This window comes from Dromaius novaehollandiae, chromosome 1, assembly GCF_036370855.1.
Source record: "Dromaius novaehollandiae isolate bDroNov1 chromosome 1, bDroNov1.hap1, whole genome shotgun sequence".
NCBI lineage: Eukaryota > Metazoa > Chordata > Aves > Casuariiformes > Dromaiidae > Dromaius > Dromaius novaehollandiae.
Window position 1 is genome coordinate 122,631,523 of NC_088098.1, and position 19,568 is coordinate 122,651,090.

A 19,568-nucleotide genomic window follows, 5' to 3' on the forward strand; every position below is an offset into this window, starting at 1 on the left:
GCTGAGCTTATCACATGACAGTGGAAAGGAGCTCTGTCTTCCAGTTTTTGCTCCCACTTTCAGGGTATAGGACAGAAGTGTAATTTTCATGTATTGATCCAAGTCTCACTGAAGTCAGTGGATTTCGGTGAGGACATGATATGACATGGTAATGTCCCTGTCCTGCTGCTTCAGGACATGAGTTTGTTTTGACATCTGAGTGTCTTAGGCAGTGAATTAACACAGATCTGGCCATCTACACAGACAGTCCTGTGAGCAGGGGAGTCTCCAGTAGTTTCTGTGTAGTATGGCCCTGTGAAGCTCACAATCACACTATCAACCCCAAACATCAGAGGAATGCTGAAATAGATGCAACCTCTCCTCTCTTTATGTGCCCACCCAGGAGGGTAACAATTGACTCGAAACAAAATGGGGGGGCTACGGTTTAAGTATCTGGGACCCTTTTTACTTGGATTCTGAGCCTGAGCATGGTGTGCTCACCACATACTTTCAGACTTCCGAATGCTCACAGTGTTAGAGAACTTTCTTTTTCAAATGAAAGTTTTTGAAATTTATGTTTATTTTAATAATACCTTTCACCCATAAAGGAGCTCCAAGTGACTTGCTGTTCTGGAATCAGTAGAGATGCATCTACCCTGCCAGGCTGGTGCAGGTTGTTTGAGGAGAGATGTACTCTAGATAAATTCTAAAGGGATCTTTAAAAAAGAAAATCCAGGAACAAATCCTGACTTTCACATCTTGGAAAAGAGCAAAAATAGTTTCTGACCAAAAAAGACAAACAATTGAGATATTTTCCTAAAGCCACAGTATAGCTTTGTTAGTCAACTGCTAATTTTTTGGAAGCAGGAGCAGACCAGCAAGCCTCTTTCAAAAGGTTAAAGCATGTTGCTAGCATGGAGAGGGTTCAGTATCAGCATCCTGAGAAGAGGAAATGAATGTTTCAAGGGCAGCTAGAAAGCCGATAAAGTCTACTTGTTGAAAGCACAGAAGTAATAATTAAACAAGGGGTACAGGTGTTTTCTGGACCAGGCCAAGAAGCTGCTTATTCTGCTTGTAACCTTTTGGCACAGTACAAAGGTGTTTTCATGCTTTTAAGAGATGTTTAGATCCGATTTACATTTCTTTAGTGCATTTAGCTTTGGAGTTGAGGATTTTTGTTTTTTTGTTTAGCTTTTGATAACTGGTGAAACAGTTGTAATCTCCAGAAATGGCGCAGTGTGCTCACCTGAAATAATTAACTATGTGATCAAAATGGATAAGGGATTTTTCTTTTGTTGGTCTTTGGTTTCAAGAATAAATCAAATTTATAGGGCATTAGAGCTAAATAGAGGTTTTTTTGGACCACGAACTGAATATATCTGAAGGCGGACAAATTACATTATCAGTAGAATGACCAGATTCTTGAAACAGAAAACAGGGATCTTTTTTTTAGTAGTGTCACATCTGGAGAAAGGTTACCTTAGCTTTGTGCAAGATTTGGCAGACAATGAAGATAGTAGAAGGAACAATAATTTAGTGATTTTTTTTTTTCTAAGGTGGCCTAAATGCACATTCCCAAAATCATAAAAATGGCTCTAGAATCGCAAGACTCTAAAATACCTGGAACTTTTATTTTGTCTCCTGGTGTTTAGGAGCCACACTATCCATTTTTTTCTTTAATCTTGATTGTCTTCAGTAAGTATACTAAAAACAAAAGATTGTTGCACAATCTCATGATTTTGGGAAATAGAGCTTTTACTCCCACATTGCCCAGCTGTAAATCCTCCAGTTTCTGTCCAGTGGAGAATTCGCTACTGTATTTCTGGGTTTCATTTAAGCCCTCCCGATAGCTGAGGGTTGAGAAATGTTGGCACAGAATTCTTTCAGATCAGGTTGTCTGCCAGAGTTTGCGTGTGAATTTTGTGGCACAGCTGGGACCAGATTGCTAATCACATGCCTTAAACACAAGATCTTTATTCCTTTCCGCTGTGCAAAAAACTTAGCTATTGAAGCCACTCAGTATAGCTGTGCAAGGAGCACCACAGAAGAAACTCAACCCTTGGAACAGAATGTCTTGGGTTGGAAAACAAAGGAATCTTATGTGCCTTGCTATTTTAAGTGGTACTTTTATTTGCTTTTTTTCTTCTAGTGTGCCTGGGATTTTTCCTTTTCTTTTTCTCCTTGCTTTTCAAAGTTATGCAGAAGCTTATAAACACATTCCAAAGGAAAAAAAATATACCGGAGGAGGAAAATGAGAAAGAAAATGAGTGTAAAACCATCTTGGGTTTAGTATTGGCTGCCTCTTGTGGTATCTTTTTTTTTCCTCTTAATAGAGGTGAACCAAGACCTTTCCTTGCAGAGTAATGAGTATGTTAATCATTTTAGAGGCAAGAGGCATATCATATCTTAAAATTTTTTCATTCCTTCAGCTACTTAACAGCAAATGTGTAAAACTTAATTACAATAAAAGGCCATAACTCAGATATGTAGAAGGGGCATACAGATGTCTTAATGCTTGTGTTCATCTGTGTGTTTAAATCTTTTATTAATCTGGGAGACTAATGCTGTCAGTTTTGAGCCAAGTGTGGCTTTTGAGAGCTGCATCATGATCTGCAGTGTTCTCTTTGCTCTATCAGTCCTCTACTGACCAAAATTATTTGCTGCTTTTGTAACCAAAAGTAAGAAGGGAAGACCCAGCTTTCTTTGTGGAAGATACAGTCTCAGATAATGTCCAAGATAAAAGATTAATAATTTGATTCAGCTGCTATACCTAACCAGCCAAGTCCCCAAGTGGGATGCAGTTGTTTTGTCAAGTACAAACTGCTTATTCTTAAGTTTTCTTGGCTGTGCTTTTTATGTAATGTGCACAAATAGTCAAATACTGTGAGACCTCAAGCTTTTGTATTGTTAAATGCCATAATGGAAATATTATTGCATGGTAGGCATTATAGTAAGTGGACAGTTAGACATAAGATTTAAAATTTTCTCTTGCAGTTCTCCAAATGTTTGTATTTAGTGATGTGGGGATGGGGATAACATTTCAAGGAAGCTGACTTTCCTTTGGGTCTTGCAAGGCATGCAGTGCAACTTTGGACCTTCAGTTCACTTGGTTAGCCGAGAAAAATGACGATTCCCCATAATCATCCTTAATTCCAACTATATTCTTGATTGTCCCAAAGCCAGCCGGACTTTGCTGTTGGCATTCCCTGCTAAGTAGTTTTGGGTTCAGGACTATGCAGTGTTTTTTTGGTATTACAGTGTCCATCTGGATTTTTGCTGGACCTTACTAGAGCCTTTTGCCTTTCAAAAGAATCCCTCTCCCTCTTCCTGGGACCCCAAGGTATCAATTCTTCAGTTAATGAAACTCTCTTTAAACATGAGCAACTGGCTTTTTCTTCTCTTCCTCTACAGAAGCTGCTTTTTGGCTCAAAGTTCCACCAGGAGATTTGGATAAACCTAAGGTCATAGGGTTTGGTCCTTTTGTTCTTTATATTACATGAAGTTATCCTGGGGAAAGGACTTGGGGTGGTTTCCACCTTGCTGCCAGTTATGATTTTGTTTTAGTCAATTCCACTCTAGTGAAGTCGCAGTTCGCTGCAGATCCGGTGAAGGCTTTGCCCTTTTTCTTCTGTTAGAATAACTGGGTCTTCCCTCTGGGCTTCCTGAGGGTTATTTTCCTCCAGCTATTGTGTGATTAGATTTTAGGTTATATTACATTTGTTACCAGGTAGTAAAAAGGATCCTCTAGATACCCTTGGAAGCCATTCCTGTAGAGTTCACACAATCTCCCTGCCTACATGGGCAAGCTACCAGTACCTGAGCGAAGCCGGGCCACTACCTAACATTTTGTTTACACACTTATTTCTCCCCCCTTGTAACTTCAGTGGAGGATAACTATAGGAATGGCTTCCAAGGGTATCTGGAGATCATCTGGGCAATCTATTGTAGTTATTTTTGTGGCCATATGTACTGTAAGAATGACTGCTCTTTTGTTGGCTAACCTTGATTTTGGGGTGAAAACTGCACTCTCCTAATGTGCTCATTGAGTTCACATGGGTGCGGAAACGGATTAGGCTTTATTGATGAGTTTCAGTGATGGACACAATGGAATAAAAAAGACTGTGTTGTGTCCTGAGATGAGCTGGTTTTGCAGGACTAATAGAAGTAGAGGTTTGGGGAAGAGGGGAAGGCGGATTATGTCCATCTAAAGCCGGCAGATATGACGGAACGGATGGGTCCATACGTGTTAAATAAGCCAAGTACTTGAGTCAGTTGGAGTTGCACTTGAAGTTAGATGTGTGTGGCACTGCAATTTGAATATCTTCATATTCTAAAGGGAACTACAATCCTAATAGGAGAATCCCTCACTTCCTCCATTTCTTCACAAAGATTTTTTTTAAAAAAAAAAGATTATTTTTTAAAAAAATATTTAAAAAAAAATACGTGCTAAGGAGAGAATTCTCATGGCTGATGTGAGTCAGTCCCTTAGCCAGCTGGCAGAGAGCAATGTTTTAGAGGCTAGGCCTTTGTGAGATGAGGAGAACAAAATGATCCATCTGTTCTCCCTACTGTGGGTGTATTTGCATTTATAAGAAGGAAAACTGAAAAATGTGCTTACCCCAGGCTCTAGGCACCTTTTGGCAGTTACTCTAATAACACAGTTTAGAGTGCTAATCAAAGCCAACAGCTTGTATCACAGAGTTTTCTAACTCCGAGTGAAGAAATTAAAATAAACAAACAAAATACCATTGTCTCCTCTCAGGGGTGGTCTGGAAGAAGTTCTCTCATGTAACATTTCACTTTTCATAATCCCAGTTAATAAAAAGATGAGGATTTTAATTTCTGGAGAATGGAAAAATTAAATTGTGGGGCCCTCATGTAATTTCTTGGAGGAAACCCCATTCTTATATAGAAGGGAGAGGTATCTGTTCTCTGGATGGGCGAGCTTTGATCGCACGGTGCAAGATGCATTTACATTCTTCAGTGAGTATTTAGAGGCTGTCAACAATTTTTTTTTTTAATTTTTTTTTTTTTTTTAGGAGTCCTTCTTACCCACTTACCTCCTCCAGGATCCTTAGCATTACAAACATGCTATTTTTGGAAGACAGTCTATCAGATGAAGATGAGATGGTGAAAGAATATCCCATGACAATGTTCTGCTGTGGTCACTGTATTCACTACATGCAGGACCCAATGAAAGCTCTGTCTGGCAAGGGGTACATCAGTGCAGCATATCTGTCTTCAGATAGGCTGACCCACAAGTCTGTTTTCCTCCAAGTGAAATTTAGGCTCTGAATTGCTGCTTAGTGCAGAGTTTATGGTTGGTAATTAAGCTTATCATTTAGGGGTCAATTTCTTGTTTACAGTGTAAAATAACAAAAATAGATATTCTGACACCCTCCCCCAGTGAAGACTAAAATATGTCCGTCTCCCTCCCAGCAGTTTCTCTAGAAAAGGAATAGGCTCCATGGGGAAACTTGCAAGAGTGTCTGTGTGTGCTCCATTTAATTTGCTGATAAATGGACAATCTGAAATTCCAGAATAGTTCTGCTAGTTCCTTTGGGAGACAGAGGTGCTAAGAAAAAGCTGCACATATGCTGACAGCAGCTTTCATTCAGCAGCAGTGTTTTACAGGAGCGGAGGTAGAAATGCCTCCTGGTACTAATGTCTGATACTCTCCCTCAAAGTGTGATCTGAAACAGAAAATCTAGCTCTTGAAAAATTACCTGGCTTTTATTTTGCAGGCTACGCCCACTGGAAGGGTCAGGTATTAAATTCAGATGAACTTCATGAACTGTATGAAGGACTTAAGCTGAACAATGTCAACCAGTATGATTATGTACTCACAGGTAAGAGCTTGTTCCTTTGGAGTTCCCATCAAATGTACGCAAGAACAGAGATGTTTAAACCACATCCTTCCTTATTCCAAACCAAGCCATTATATTTTCCCTTCTTAATTCCTCCTACGGTTTCAGTTGGATATTATAGTCTTAACCACTTATGTTGTATAGTTTGAAACAGCTGCTGTTTTCCAGCCTGAAGGTTGTGACTGGGTGAGTAAATTGATCCCTTTGTTTAGTTTGAGGACTTGTACAGGCCAGTCTTGTCCAGGCTTAGTTAATGTGTTGGGAGGGATGCTAAGGAAAAAGGAAGAGGAATGTCAGTATTACTTTTACATTTATTATGAAGATGTGGGTTAACCCTTTCTCCTAAATTTGTAGTGCTAGTGCTCTGTGGTATAATAGAATCCTTGTATACACAGTTGGCTATGCTTGTTTTTCCTACTTGGTCTTTAAGAGGTAGTGCATTGGGTACAGAGCAGAGGGTAAGCAGGGTTGGATTCTGTTCTCCACTCTGTCATGATATTTCTTGATCTTTTGCTCTTGTTGCTGTATAGGGCTTTTTACCTTCTCTAAGTGGGTACAGTTCTCCAGCACGTAATGACTTTGTGCGACGTCTTCCTTTGCTACCACTAGGTCTTGATGTAGAGAGGGCTTCTTGTAGAACACTTTATAGAAAGGATGTGTGCAGTTTCTATTACAGACTGCTTCTCGGTTATCAAATTGCCTGCTTCTCCAATATAAATTACTGATTGTGTTCCACCTCTGTGAGGGCCATGTGTCTGGGTTAGATTTTTAATTTTTTTTAGCAGTGAACAGTCATTTTTAAGAAGGTAAGTAGAAATTAATAGCCAGATTTGGTTGATTTCACAGCTTCCACATGTGGGAAAGTGCTGTATACACAGGGAAAACTGGAAGCTTAGGCTATATGGATCTGGGATTATGACCCCAAAGCAGTCATCCTGTCATGAAGGGTATAGCATGTCTGAAGAGTTATTTTCCTTTCTGTTTCAGGGAATCTCTCTAAAGTAAAGGAGATAATAAATTGCAAATAAACTGAGCTTAGGTTAAGAAATTAATTTCAATGGAACAGGCTTCTGTGTGGTTGAGATACTTTAAAAAAAAAAAAAAAAAAAAAAAGTCCTTTTTTCCTTGAAAGAAGTCACATAGAGGAAATTTCCAGGAAAGGCATGCTGTATTGTAGGAGTTTTGAGGAGGTCTTAGTATGCAAAATTTGTAAATAATGTTTGAGTATTCTTTTTGCTGACACTTTGATTTTTTTTATTTTACTCCTGACTCTTGGATAAGGCCCCATTTCCTTTCCTATTACTGTCTTGTTTCTGTTGGCAAAATGGATGTAAGAAATTTAAAATGGTAGAAGGAAAAATGGAAATCTTCTGCAAAGAAATTTTGAAGAAAAAGTTGAAATGAAATATTTATTAAAATGCCTTTTGAAATGTGTTATGTGTCTGTATATGGGTTACAATATAAAAATCTGATTCAGATTGACCTTTTTTCAATACGGATGAAGAAAAGGAATGGTCATAAATTACACTAGTTTGTTAAGACCTAATAATACCTTCTGTTTCAGCACTGAGTTGAGTTGTGGCTGGAATTAAAACTTGGCTGTTTTCATTCACAGGCAAAAGACAGATCATTCTCTTCAAAAGGGAATGTAGAACAGCCGTTCACTGTATCTCATAACCACACTGTGCTACCACCAACAACTTGCATATGGTGAATCAAACACTAAAAATAAGTTAATTTGTCAGCAAACAGGATTTGACTGTAATCATATGTCTAGTTACTGTAGATATTTGGCTTAAATGGAGATCATTATGCTGATTATACAAAATTACATTTATTAACTTTTGTGACTGTCAGTTGCTTAGAGATCTTCACATAGTTTTTTTGTTTAAAGGAAAAAAATAAGTAAGAGTTCTGCATAATGCTTTTGAAATACCTCTATTAAAAATGTTAATCATACTGTAGCTCTGAGAGTTGTTTTCTTAGTCAGTCTACCAATCATGGTAGATTATTTTAAACGAAAATGTTTGCCTGGCTTTTTTTCACTGATTATCAGCATTTTGTGGACATAAGACAAAGCATTTTGGCCAGAAATCTTGGTAGCTTTCTCCATTTTCCCTCTATATCTAAAAATTAAATAATTTTATGAGTAAAAAAATCCACAAAATGTTTTACATTTTCAATTAGAATGGGCATTTCCAATCTGAAGGCTTGGAGAAGCTACCTTGCTAAAAATAGTAATGTTAAATAAACTAAAAAAAAGAAAATTGAAGTTCTAGTTAATTGATACATTTTATAAATAAAATTTATAAAATGAATACATAAATACAACAACAACAAAAATTAAATAGTTAAATGAATAAACAAATAATAAAATGCAAAAATAAATAAAACTGTTGCAGTGCTAGCACTGTTGTTAGGGTCTTGAGGTATAATGAAACCTATTTTCAGCTTACTTTACCAATAAATTTCTCATTTTTAGGTTTAGCTGTATGTCAGCCATTGCTCAAAATGTTGAAGATTAATTCTCCTCCATTTCATTAATGTGTTGAACTGTATCACCACCAACATTAATAATAATAAAAAACCTGCTTCTAGCCAGAGTATGAGAGAAGTATATGGGATTTAAAGCATTTCTTATTTGCTACGTGATAAATAGTGCTGATTCAGACTGGTGAAGAAAAGGAGTGTTCTTTCCTTTCAGCCTGACTTTTTTATATATATGTTCAGGCATTTTGAAATTTATGAGCACTTCATCCACAAGATACTTAGTAAATCGATTTTTAAGGTTGAAATTGTGGATAAGCAAGTGCTGTCTGGATCTGTCTTTCACCTGCTTATTCCTGAATACTAAAATTCCTTTGCTCTAAAAATGCATTATTACAGAGAATGAGAAGTAGGCAGCATTCCTATCCAATAACAACAAAAAAAAACCCTTTAATGAAAATTTACTGCAAAAGTGTCCTTTTTCTTTTTTCTCCCCCCCCAAAGGGTATACCAGGGACACATCATTTCTTGCAATGGTGGTGGATATTGTCCAGGAGTTGAAGCAGCAGAATTCTAACCTAGTGTATGGTAAGGATGTGAATTATAGTCTTTTCTGCTTTATATATATGCCCATTGTTTTCACTGTTCAGGATGAAAACACTGTTCTGACATTATCCAGTATTTCTGATCTGTCAGGCTTCAGCTGAGACTCCAGTGAAATTTTAGTTCAGCATTGCTTAAATGTTGAGGAAGTTGTTTTTCATTTTTTTTATCTTTTTGATTTTATGTCTTTCAATGTTTCTTGCATTATGACAGCCAAAGGAGAAAGTGCCTTAAGGAATGATAGTCTGTATCAAAGAAAGTCCTGTGAAATCCCATCTGGCTGCTGCTGTTTGTAGTTCAGTGGCCTTGGCTGGCTGAATCCTCTCTTTCATTTCCAAGTCAAGGAAAAGCAGGATAGGCTCTTCTCTATTGCCCTGCCATGGTTTCTTGTTAAATCCCAGAAAAAGTATCCTACTGTGTCGTATAAGGTTGAAAACTTAGCTTAAACTCGGAGTTTTTTAATCCTGATCCCCTGTGCTGTGATTACCCAGAAATGCTCAAAGAGCAACAAACTGTAACAATAGCCATCATTAACATGTCATGTCAGGCTTAAACCATGAGAGAAGATTTCTATCTTTTATCCCTGACTTGGAGTGTTTCAGGTCTTTTCAACATTACCAGTGCTGGCTTGAATTGAGCAAAACTTGGGAAGTGACAGAGCAAAGTTGGTGAGGATTTGCAGCAGATAAAGAGCTGTGAATGATGGTTTGAGCCTCTCAGGTTCAGGTTTTATCAGACTATGTGGTCAGGAAATGTCTGGAATGATTCACGGGAACTGCAAGATTTAATACTACATGTTGTGATATCAGACTTACGGGCAGTTAACAAAGTGCAGTTCTCATTTTGAAAATGTAATAGATATCTTCATGAGTTTGATTCTTATTGTTTTTTAACCTTTATCAAAACCGTTGTGTTCTCAGGTTCTCCAGAGCCCTGTGCTAGTAAGTGAAAGCTAGAAACTATACTGTGTATGAACAGAAACATCTAAGTGCATAGAACAGGAAGGAGGTAGTTAGATGGTGAGAACGGAACTGGGCTTGTAAGATTATTTATATTTAATAAACAGATTATATTGTATGGAAAATACTTTTAAAAAGTAAAAATGAATGACACTCTTGTGACTTGTAGAAGCTTTCCTAAATACTGACTGGGTATTGATTAGATACTTTGGGATTTTTCTTTCATTTTTTAACTTGCTGAAAACTCTTTTAATACAATGAACAATACTCCTTGTCTAATACAAGGCTAGGCTGTTTCCTGTCTTGCTTTGAAATTGAGGGCACTAAGAATATGATATTAATGTTATTTAAGATTCTGAACCTGTGCCAAATGTGTGTTAATATTGTTGTGACAAGTATGAGCTTATGCAGTTTGGCCAGGATTTTCTTCTTGTTTCATAATAATACATGTAATTTTGTTTTTTCACAAATACTAGCTTACACATTTCTTTCCCACCATATTAATATTCCAGAGTTTTGGGTTGAGGAATGAAAGGGAAAGCTTTCTGCTTCTTTTATCTATTTTATTCTATTAGGGGACAAAAGCCCCTTCACTCCCAGCAGTCAGACGTAACAACATGGAAGGAGAGGGCGAGTGCAACCCTCTGGCACTTATTTAAGGCACTTGCCCTACTCTTTCAGGATTGTCAGCCACCAGTTACAAATTTCTGGTTGAGTATGCTGCAAGAGCTGTGTGACTATATAAGCTATCAAAGGACAATGCTATAACATAGCCACTACTGTTACTTAAAACTTTTAATCCCCCCAGGATCTCTATGATTGTTCCCCATTTCTAAACCCAGATTTATTCTCTGTTACAGTATGCGATCCAGTGATGGGTGACAAATGGAATGGAGAAGGTTCTATGGTTAGTCCTTTTTTGCTTGGGTTCTGTATACAGTGAATATTTGCTATATAGAGATGTATAAAGTTTTAAAAATTTTTAAATACCATAACTAAGCTACTTTACCTAGGTGTGGCTTTGGATCCCATCATCACTTTTGTACCGTGGTATCTTGTATTTGAATGAGTTTAGTATTTGGGAGGAGTGAATGAAGGCTGCATAGCCCTGGGACTTGTATTTAACCTTCTGCTGAGACAACAGGTAGAATACAGACCCTGACAGCAAGAAAATATCCCCCTGCTCCCCACTCCATTGCTCAATGGAGTTTTCTCATCTTCTGTCAAGAGAGCTGTTTTGGCTGGTAGCCTTGCTCACATTGTCAGTGAGCAAGTGAATTGACATACCACTTGAACCTAAATGAAGATAACTGACTTCATGTGAGATCCAGCAGCTGTTAGGAGTTGGGCTCTGATCTGTGACAGAAAGGTTGTGTGTGCCAAGACCAGATTGCATACTGACAAAGCAGCATTCATTTTTAATCAAAACTAGCCAGTAGTTTTAGTGGAAAAAACGCAGTGTGGGAAGACACCAGCAATAATGATGTTTTATGTTTTCTTCTGCCTTAGCTAGTCATGCTCTATGAATTACTTTTTGTCCTTGTACCTTTTTATAGTTTACCTGCTCATAAAACATCACATAAAATAGCACTTAGTAATAAATTTGTCATGGCTCTTGTGTTCTTATTCATTCAGTTTACATCTGGTGCAATATTTATTGTCCTTGGCTTTTTCTAACAAGGCAGAGATCTGGCAGGTGCAGAGCCACCTTGCAAAGCCTTAGCTCTTAGGAGAAGTCATAACCATGGGCCTACACCATGGCTGTAGCATGGAAGGCAAGAGATGGAGGAAGAGGAGAAGATTTTACCATGTAGCCCATCAACTCATTTCTACTGTAAAATAAATAAATAAAATAAAATCATTATTAAAAACATCTTGACTTAGATGTGAATGTGTGTTGCATTTCTGTCTAAAGGCAGCATCCCTGTGACATCATCACTTCACCATGACTGCATGACTGAGCTCAGTATCAGTATAATGGGTGTTTTAATAGCACCTTGCAGTCAGCACCGATGGGGTTGTATCTGTTGCTGATTTTAATTGCAGAGGGAGGCAGTAACATGCTTGCAGATTTACACATGGACACATGCACCTTGCTTTAAGTAGCATGTGAGCCTAACAAAAAAAAGTAAAGAAAGCATAGATGAAAGGGAGTATTAATCATGACTTAGCAAATGGGGTGCTGCTGGAGAATATCAGCTACTAGTAAGCAATGAACTTTCATAAAGGAGTTTGTTAAACTGAGTTACAACAGGACTAAAGAGGAGGAGATGACTCCTGTACCTGTCTAACTGGAACTCCTAGCTGAGCTCTAGTACGTGACAAAACAGCTGATAATTGCCATTATACTTTTAAACTTTTTTTGAATCTGAAGAACATACGGGCTGGTAGGCTCCTGCTACATCTTAGTGTATGTATGTCACCTGCTTAGACAATCAGTCTGCCTTTGCTGATGGGCCATAGTTAGATAAGAGGATGGGACAGAGTTGGGACAGGAAAGGAGAAGGGGGAGTGCTGGCCCTCATTACTTGAAGAGATGATTCAGCAGTCAGTGAAGTGTGTTAGTGGTTCCTTAGGCTTATGTAAAACACAAGCAAAATATTTTTAATATACTTATAACTGCTTTACAGAAAAAATTATATTGAATAAATTACAAATGTGATTTCCCCCTCACATATATGAATGTACAGCCCACCTAAAATACTGTGCTGAAAGGAGGAGACAAAAAATACATGGAGTAAATGTTACTTGTTCCTGAGTCACAGTCTGCAACACAATTCATGTGGGCACACACTGAGGCACAGAAGGGCCTCCATACTGTCAGTGCAGCAACAAAGTAGTTTCCTTTGGAGGTAAGAACATGAAAAAGTGTTTCCCATGTGGGCACTGTATTTTCTCCTCATGCTGCTGCGTCACCTTGCTAATAGAGAACCCCAAAATTTTTCATCCGGGCACCACTTTCGTTTAATGCTCCTACCTTGCACCCAACTGCATAGTGATGCCTCCAGTGAAAAAGGGGCTTTTAGCAGTACTGTCACCAGACAGAGAATGCACTGACACTGTAATTCCTACTAAATAACAGTACACCAGGAGCTTTAAAGTTATCAAGTGACAGCATGAATGGCAGTTCAGGGAAGGAAAGTTACACTTCCACATCTGATATGACTGCTGACATTTGATTCTGTTTCTTCTGCCCTCCTAGTATGTGCCCAAGGATCTTCTCCCCGTCTACAGGGACAAAGTTGTTCCTGTTGCTGATATAATTACACCTAATCAGTTTGAGGCTGAGTAAGTACTCATTTCCATTTTTATATCCAAATAAACCTGGGAAAAAAGCAAACCTATTCTTTTATTCATGTCAGTATGATCCTGTATCTATGTATGTGTTGGGCTTTGAGTTTTAGCTGTTGCTTCTATGTAGTATTCTTCAGCAAACCACACTGTTCCGTACTGAAAACAATATAAAAATCTGGGAGTTATTTGAGGAATATAATTTTTTTTTTTTTTCTCCAGTCTCCCATTTTCCTGATTACTTTTCATTTTCTCCAGAGGCCTGTATCTAGGGCTGGTTGAAGAAATACCTCTCTTCCCTTCCTCATTCTTAACCATTCCTGGGAAAATTTTTATTATTTTTCAGGATAACAGAACTGAAATCGTTTGACTCAATCCCCCTAAAATTAGATTTAAAAAGACCACCATGGCAACATCTCATAGGAGTTAAGAGTTTGCGTGCTTCATGCCCATCCTGTCTCCATAGCTGAGACTCTGTGTTCAGGAGCTAATCTGATATGATACATCACAGGCTGTCCTCCTAAAAGGAGGGACAGCCACATGGGAGATGGAGAGAACATACTTGTGAGGTAATTTTATGATACAGAGATCTCTGCAGTAGACAGGTTAGGACTGGTATGAATCTGTGTGAGAAGCACTGTATGTCTGTGCACATAACTTTTTTAAAGTCAGCAGTCTGGTACAGTGAACTTCATGTAGCTAACAAATTACCTAGGATTGTATTGTGCAATCTAGACTTTCATCCTTTCAAAGACTGAACAAGTGATTGCCTGAAGCGTTTGTGCTCTTCTAAAACTTATGTTTCATTCTTAGGTTACTCACTGGTAGAAAGATTCGCACAGAAAAGGAAGCTTTAGAGGTAAGTAGGTAAAGGATATGCAAGATCTCTGTCCATATTTCTGCCTACAATACTGCAGTTTGCCATTTGTCTCTAACCTTGAAATCACTTTAGCCGCTATTCTTTCTCTTCATTCACTACTGAAGCTTGTGCACTCCATGCACAAAATACTTCTTGTTCTAGTGCCAGACTTCTGAAGAAACTTCCTGAAGGAGCTACAGATGAAGGCATTGCAGTGATAATGATGAGTAAGATCACAGTGAATTTGCCTTGCTGAAGTGTAAGGAGGGAAACAGCAGCACACATAGCAAGTGTCAGTGATGCGGAAATGCACCGGTTGTGGTGAAAACCGCTGGGGACGTTAAGAAAATGATGCCGTGCAACAGGAACCTGTACACGTAGCTCCCTCTGCTGTCCACATGGGACTTACTGCGACTGCAACGCTGTGTCTGTTAGGACAACCATTCCTCATTCCCGCAAAGGGGCTGCTTGCAAAGAAGAGAGCTTGCTAGTAAGCTCGTACAAGGATTGAATGGATGGACTCTGAATCCTCTTCCTAGAGTTCGCTGGTGTTTTGTTTTCTTAAATTAACTCAGAGAGGATGAGACCGGGGTTGCAGAAGGAGTGCACAAACAAGAAACCAGGCTTGGAGCAATGGCTTTCAGGTGCTTCCTGGTGAAAGGCAGACAGATCCACAGTGGTGGTATTGACAGCTGCTGTCATCACCATACAAAGATGATAGATAGACTGCAAATGTACTGTGCTGAGGTGTAAGGATTTACCTTTCTACACAAACTGAATAAATCTAAAAAGCTACAGAACACGGTGATGAAGGGCAAAATAGGAATATGGTTTTATGGATATTTTAAGAAGACTGAACTCTTTGTTTCGATGACTGTGGTCAAATGCTTTCATAGTGGACTGACATGATTTCTTCCTGTTTGCTTTTGAACTTCAAAGGAACATGAAATCTTTAGACAAATAGCAGCTGCAGTGGCACCCAGCAGAGTAGCTGGGCTCTGTCAGCCTTAATATTTGTTGTTTTTTCCTCCAGCAAAGTCATGTGAACATCTTCTCACATCACAAAGCAGCTCCAAAAATCAGGTCTCTCTCTCTCTCTCTCTCTCCCTCTCTTTCTCTCTCTCTTTTTTTTCCCCCCTTCCTTCCTCCAGTTTTATGTTCCCACAGTGTGCAGGAACAAGGGAGGAGCACTGTGCTTCATGCTGCTAGCTGCTAATTATAAGTCGGTTCTGCTATTCTCATCCTCACCAGTAGAACCACAAGCCTGAGTACAACAGTCCTTCCACAGTTAGCTGAGTAGCCACTAGTTTTAGGTTTGTGTGTTTCAGCTGCAGACAGGAGTTGCATGTGCTAAGCAATTTTACAAGCCAGTCTGCCTGACTCATGCATGCAAGCTCTTATCTATGATGGGTTTTTTAAAATCTCTCTAAAACAAATGGAATCTTCTTTAGGAATAGAAACATTTTTAAAATAGTTGCTTGCAGGATATATGTATTTTCATATGTCTGTCTCTTTAGCTGCATGTCATATATAGGTTTATCCTTCTGAGTAATAATCCATGCTGGAACTTGTTCCCTTCAGAATTGGTAGGAATTTTGCCGTTGATTTACATGCTGGTACATTTTGATTCATTGCTTTGGTAAGACTAATGATGACAGTATACTTGTCTAATATAAAATTAAATATGACCTAATATTAATGTAGAAGCAGCTGAATGCTGCAACTAGAAATTCCAGTGATTGTTGGTGAATTGCCAGTGAGAAATGAAACTGAGCTTACTGTTTGTTCATAGAATGATTATGTAAGCATCTGCAGGTGGACTTACTGCCTCTTTTAAAATCTAACCTAGCATCTGTGGAAAGAGGTCCGACAGCTGAAGAAACTTTGAGGTTTAAACAAGAAAGAAATGCAAAAGAGAATTAAAAATGGCAGAAATAAATGCTTATCATTCAGCTGTTCATGAGTCATAGCTAGGCTAAGAGGATTTTTAATTAAACTCTTCTGGGAGAATTAATATTTTATCTGTGTTTTATGCTAAAGCTATTATTAAAGTCATCCTTTCTTCTGTGAAATCAAAATCACTTTTGTAGCAACCAATTGTGATGTCAAAAGCAGAGTATTAATGGTTTCAAGTGAGGAACATGCAGAGAGGAAATACACCTACAAACATATGTAATTTACAGATGTAAATTTGAGTTTTGAAACAGAATGAGAAGGATTCAGACAGACACACTTGTGCCTCTGGTTTGCGCTCTTTAACTCTTTTCTATATTTTCACTACTACTTAAAAAAGTGACCATATAAGACGTTGTGATTTATTGTCTCTCTAGCAATTGTTTCAAGATGTCAGCTCAGATGCATATATCTGTGTATTTGTTCTCTACTTCTCTTGCTAATATTTTCTGAAAACGTGATGCAGATAAAAATTCTAATCACAGCTGAAGTTGGAGTATTCTTTTCAGAGGAACATCCAAAGATATTGCAAGTAGAGATGCTTGTAGATTTTAAAAAGCATATACATTTAAACGCTAACGTTTTGATTCTCGTATTTCAAATGAATTGCTCTAATTCAAGTAAATTCTTTGAGGAATTGTTCTTTCTCTTTACAAAGGACTTTAAAATCAGGTGTGTTTGTCAAAAATTCTCAATATCATGAATGATTCAAGGCTTCATTAACACGTATTACAATCACTGATTCCTACCTTTTTGCACATGGAAAGGTAATGGATATGCTGCATGCCATGGGACCAGAGACTGTGGTGATCACAAGCTCAGATCTACAGGCTCCTTTAGGAAACGGCTACCTAATTGCACTGGGAAGCCACAGGAAAAGTAAGTCATGAACTCCTTCATTGAAATGCCCTTTTTTTAACCTCTTCTGTGCTTTCAGTCACTTTAAGAAGCAGTGGCTTCATCAGACCCATCTGTAGTGCATGGAAGTAGCCCACCTAAGTGAAATTCTTCTACAGTAGTGTCAGGGAGCATCAAGAGCAGGGCCATTCCATGAGGGAAGGGGAGCTGGAAATTGAGGGAGACCACAGCAAGGCAGAGGACTGCCTTCACTGACAGGGCGCAGGTTTGTAGATCTGAACAGGGTGAGCAGAGCAGGGACGGTGATGACAGACAGGTTCCATTGACAGTCCACTGATCATCAAAGAAAGGTGAGACAAGTCAGATCCAAGGTCAGGCTGGGAAATCCCATCAACAAGGCAGGACAGCAGGGCTAGGCACTGCTACACCTACAGCGTAGCTCAGGCAAGGATGGCTGGGCCTGAGCTTCCATGCAGCTGCTGGGCCGGCGGGCAGAGGGAGCATGAGTGCAGGTCCCAGGTGAGACTGGTCAGGGCTATTAAAGCCCCTGTGAGTCACCCTGACGTGTAGTTGGGGTATAAAACAGAAAATTTGGATACTTTATAGATTTGGGTGCTTTTATGAAAAGTTATACTGTCTTATTAACAGATTGTTCCTGCTCTGGTGGGTTATGACATGTCTTTCTGCTTGTTCCTTATATTCCCTTATATATTGTCACCAAGATTGACTTGTGTGTTTGGGCTGTCACAGATTGTTTTTGTATAAGAAGGGTGTATTTGTGTGGGATGGTAAACTCACTTTCTTGTTTACCTATGTGGTATAGGTAAACATTTATATTACCAACGTGGTATAAATCCAAGCATCATGTTCTAGACTGCTGAGAGAAATAAGTGTGTTTAATACAGACTCTACTAAGAACCAGTCAGTTTTTCTTAGCACTTGGTACATGTCAGGTCTGGAATAAGTCTAATTAGTCCAATGGCACATGGATTAGATATTCTCTGCTAATGTCTACAGCTGCTCTTGTGCCTTCATGCAGCCTAGAGATACTCTAGGTTCTGGTCTGGCATGCCCTACTAGGATTCAGCAGTCTGCATAAACACGTGGCTTCCAGAGCAAGCTGCCACTGATGTATAGATGAAAAATAAGTAGACTGTCTCTGTCCTCTCTGAAGATGAAGGTGCCAGCTATCTGCTCCCTCTTAGTGTACGGTATATAAGCTGTAAATGCTATCCCACCTTGGTAAAGTTTCAGAAGGTTACACATTTTAAAAGAACTGAAGCAAACTTTACAGTCCTCCTTAGTATCTTTAAGTTCCAAACAACATAGGATTTTGAATGTGGTGATCACTTTTAAATGTTGGTAAATGTTATTGTGTTAATTGCTGGATCTGTTACTTAGCTGTCTGTCTGTGTTGTAGCTAAAGCAGATGGTACCAAGATGACACAAAGAATTCGAGTGGAGTCTCCTAAAGTGGATGCTGTCTTTGTTGGAACAGGAGACTTATTTGCTGCTATGCTTTTGGCATGGACACATAAGCATCCAAACAATTTGAAGGTGTGGAAGAGGTTATTCATCTGTTTGCAAGTCTGGACTATAATGTTCCGTTTTTGTTATTTTTAATCTGTGACATTATTTAAAGACTCTCTTCTGTTTTTGGCTTTTTTTTTTCTCCTCACCCTAAGGAGGAAAAAAAAACAAAAGCAGAATTTTCCTTCTTGCCACAACATTTTAGGTTATATAAGCTTGGGTGACCACATTTCGGTTATAGCTCATGTAATCTTTTTGTCTAATCTATAAACATACTTTGTAATTTTACCAAATAAGACATTCTTCTCTCTCTCTGTAGTGAAAGATTGCATGTGTTTTTTTCCTAATATCTGTTTTGGGAGAATTAAGAAATTTTAAAACTTTTTCTTTCCCAAACTCTGTTATGTTTTGTCTTTACTGGTTTGAAGAGAATAACTCATTAACTCTCTTTGCTCTTCCAATCAGTCATGCTGGCCACTTAATATTATTTCAAAAGCACTGCTGCTAAACTGGGTTGCTGAAGCATTATTAAAATCTAAATATATTCTGTTAATGCACAGGTGGCATGTGAAAAGACTGTATCAGCCATGCAACATGTTCTGCAAAGGACCATTAAGAGTGCAAAAGGTAATTCATTCAAACCTTGTTCCCAAATTTCCTCTGTCTGGATTTGCGTCATTTAGAGAGCTTTCTGTTTCCTGACTAAAGGTACTCCGCACTGTGGAGGCAGTCAGAGAGAATTTACAGAATGAAAGCTAGGTAGTCTTGTCAGTGCGTATTCCTTACTGTATCCTCCAATCCTATTCTTGACAACACCAGACAGAAGATGTCGCTGTTCAGCTTATATTTGGACTACAGTAATGGTGAGACTTAACTGCTAGTCAAAGGAGTGGTGGAAGAACGTAAGGAAACGCTAAGTTTGGCTGCAAAAGAGCCTCTGTTTTCAGTACAACTTGCTCACTTGCCTTTTTAGTGCATGTGTTTAGAGTTGAGAGGGGTTTATCAACTAGTAATAAACAGTATGTCTGTTTGCCGTGTAGGCCATGTGAATGGTGGTGGTGGGGGGTTGAGCCCTCTTCGCTTTGATTTGCCATGTTCTTTCAACTCCCAAGGAGATCCAGAAGGGAACTGTGTGCTTTTGGAGCATCTCTTTGTCACTGACTGACAGCAGAGCTGTATTAC

The 19,568-nt window shown here is 38.7% G+C and overlaps 1 protein-coding gene across 2 annotated transcripts in view; it reads left to right on the plus strand.

The window, feature by feature from the left end:
* The window catches only part of PDXK (pyridoxal kinase), an 82,984-nt gene that overhangs the window by 23,058 nt on the left and 40,358 nt on the right, over nucleotides 1-19,568 (plus strand). For both annotated transcript variants that reach the window (XM_064497083.1, XM_026098023.2), the window contains exons 3-10: nucleotides 5,724-5,828; nucleotides 8,838-8,921; nucleotides 10,756-10,802; nucleotides 13,098-13,183; nucleotides 14,000-14,045; nucleotides 16,766-16,877; nucleotides 18,277-18,413; nucleotides 18,947-19,013. In XM_064497083.1, coding sequence (XP_064353153.1) covers nucleotides 5,724-5,828; nucleotides 8,838-8,921; nucleotides 10,756-10,802; nucleotides 13,098-13,183; nucleotides 14,000-14,045; nucleotides 16,766-16,877; nucleotides 18,277-18,413; nucleotides 18,947-19,013 — 684 coding nt within the window. The remainder of the gene's footprint in view (nucleotides 1-5,723; nucleotides 5,829-8,837; nucleotides 8,922-10,755; nucleotides 10,803-13,097; nucleotides 13,184-13,999; nucleotides 14,046-16,765; nucleotides 16,878-18,276; nucleotides 18,414-18,946; nucleotides 19,014-19,568) is intronic.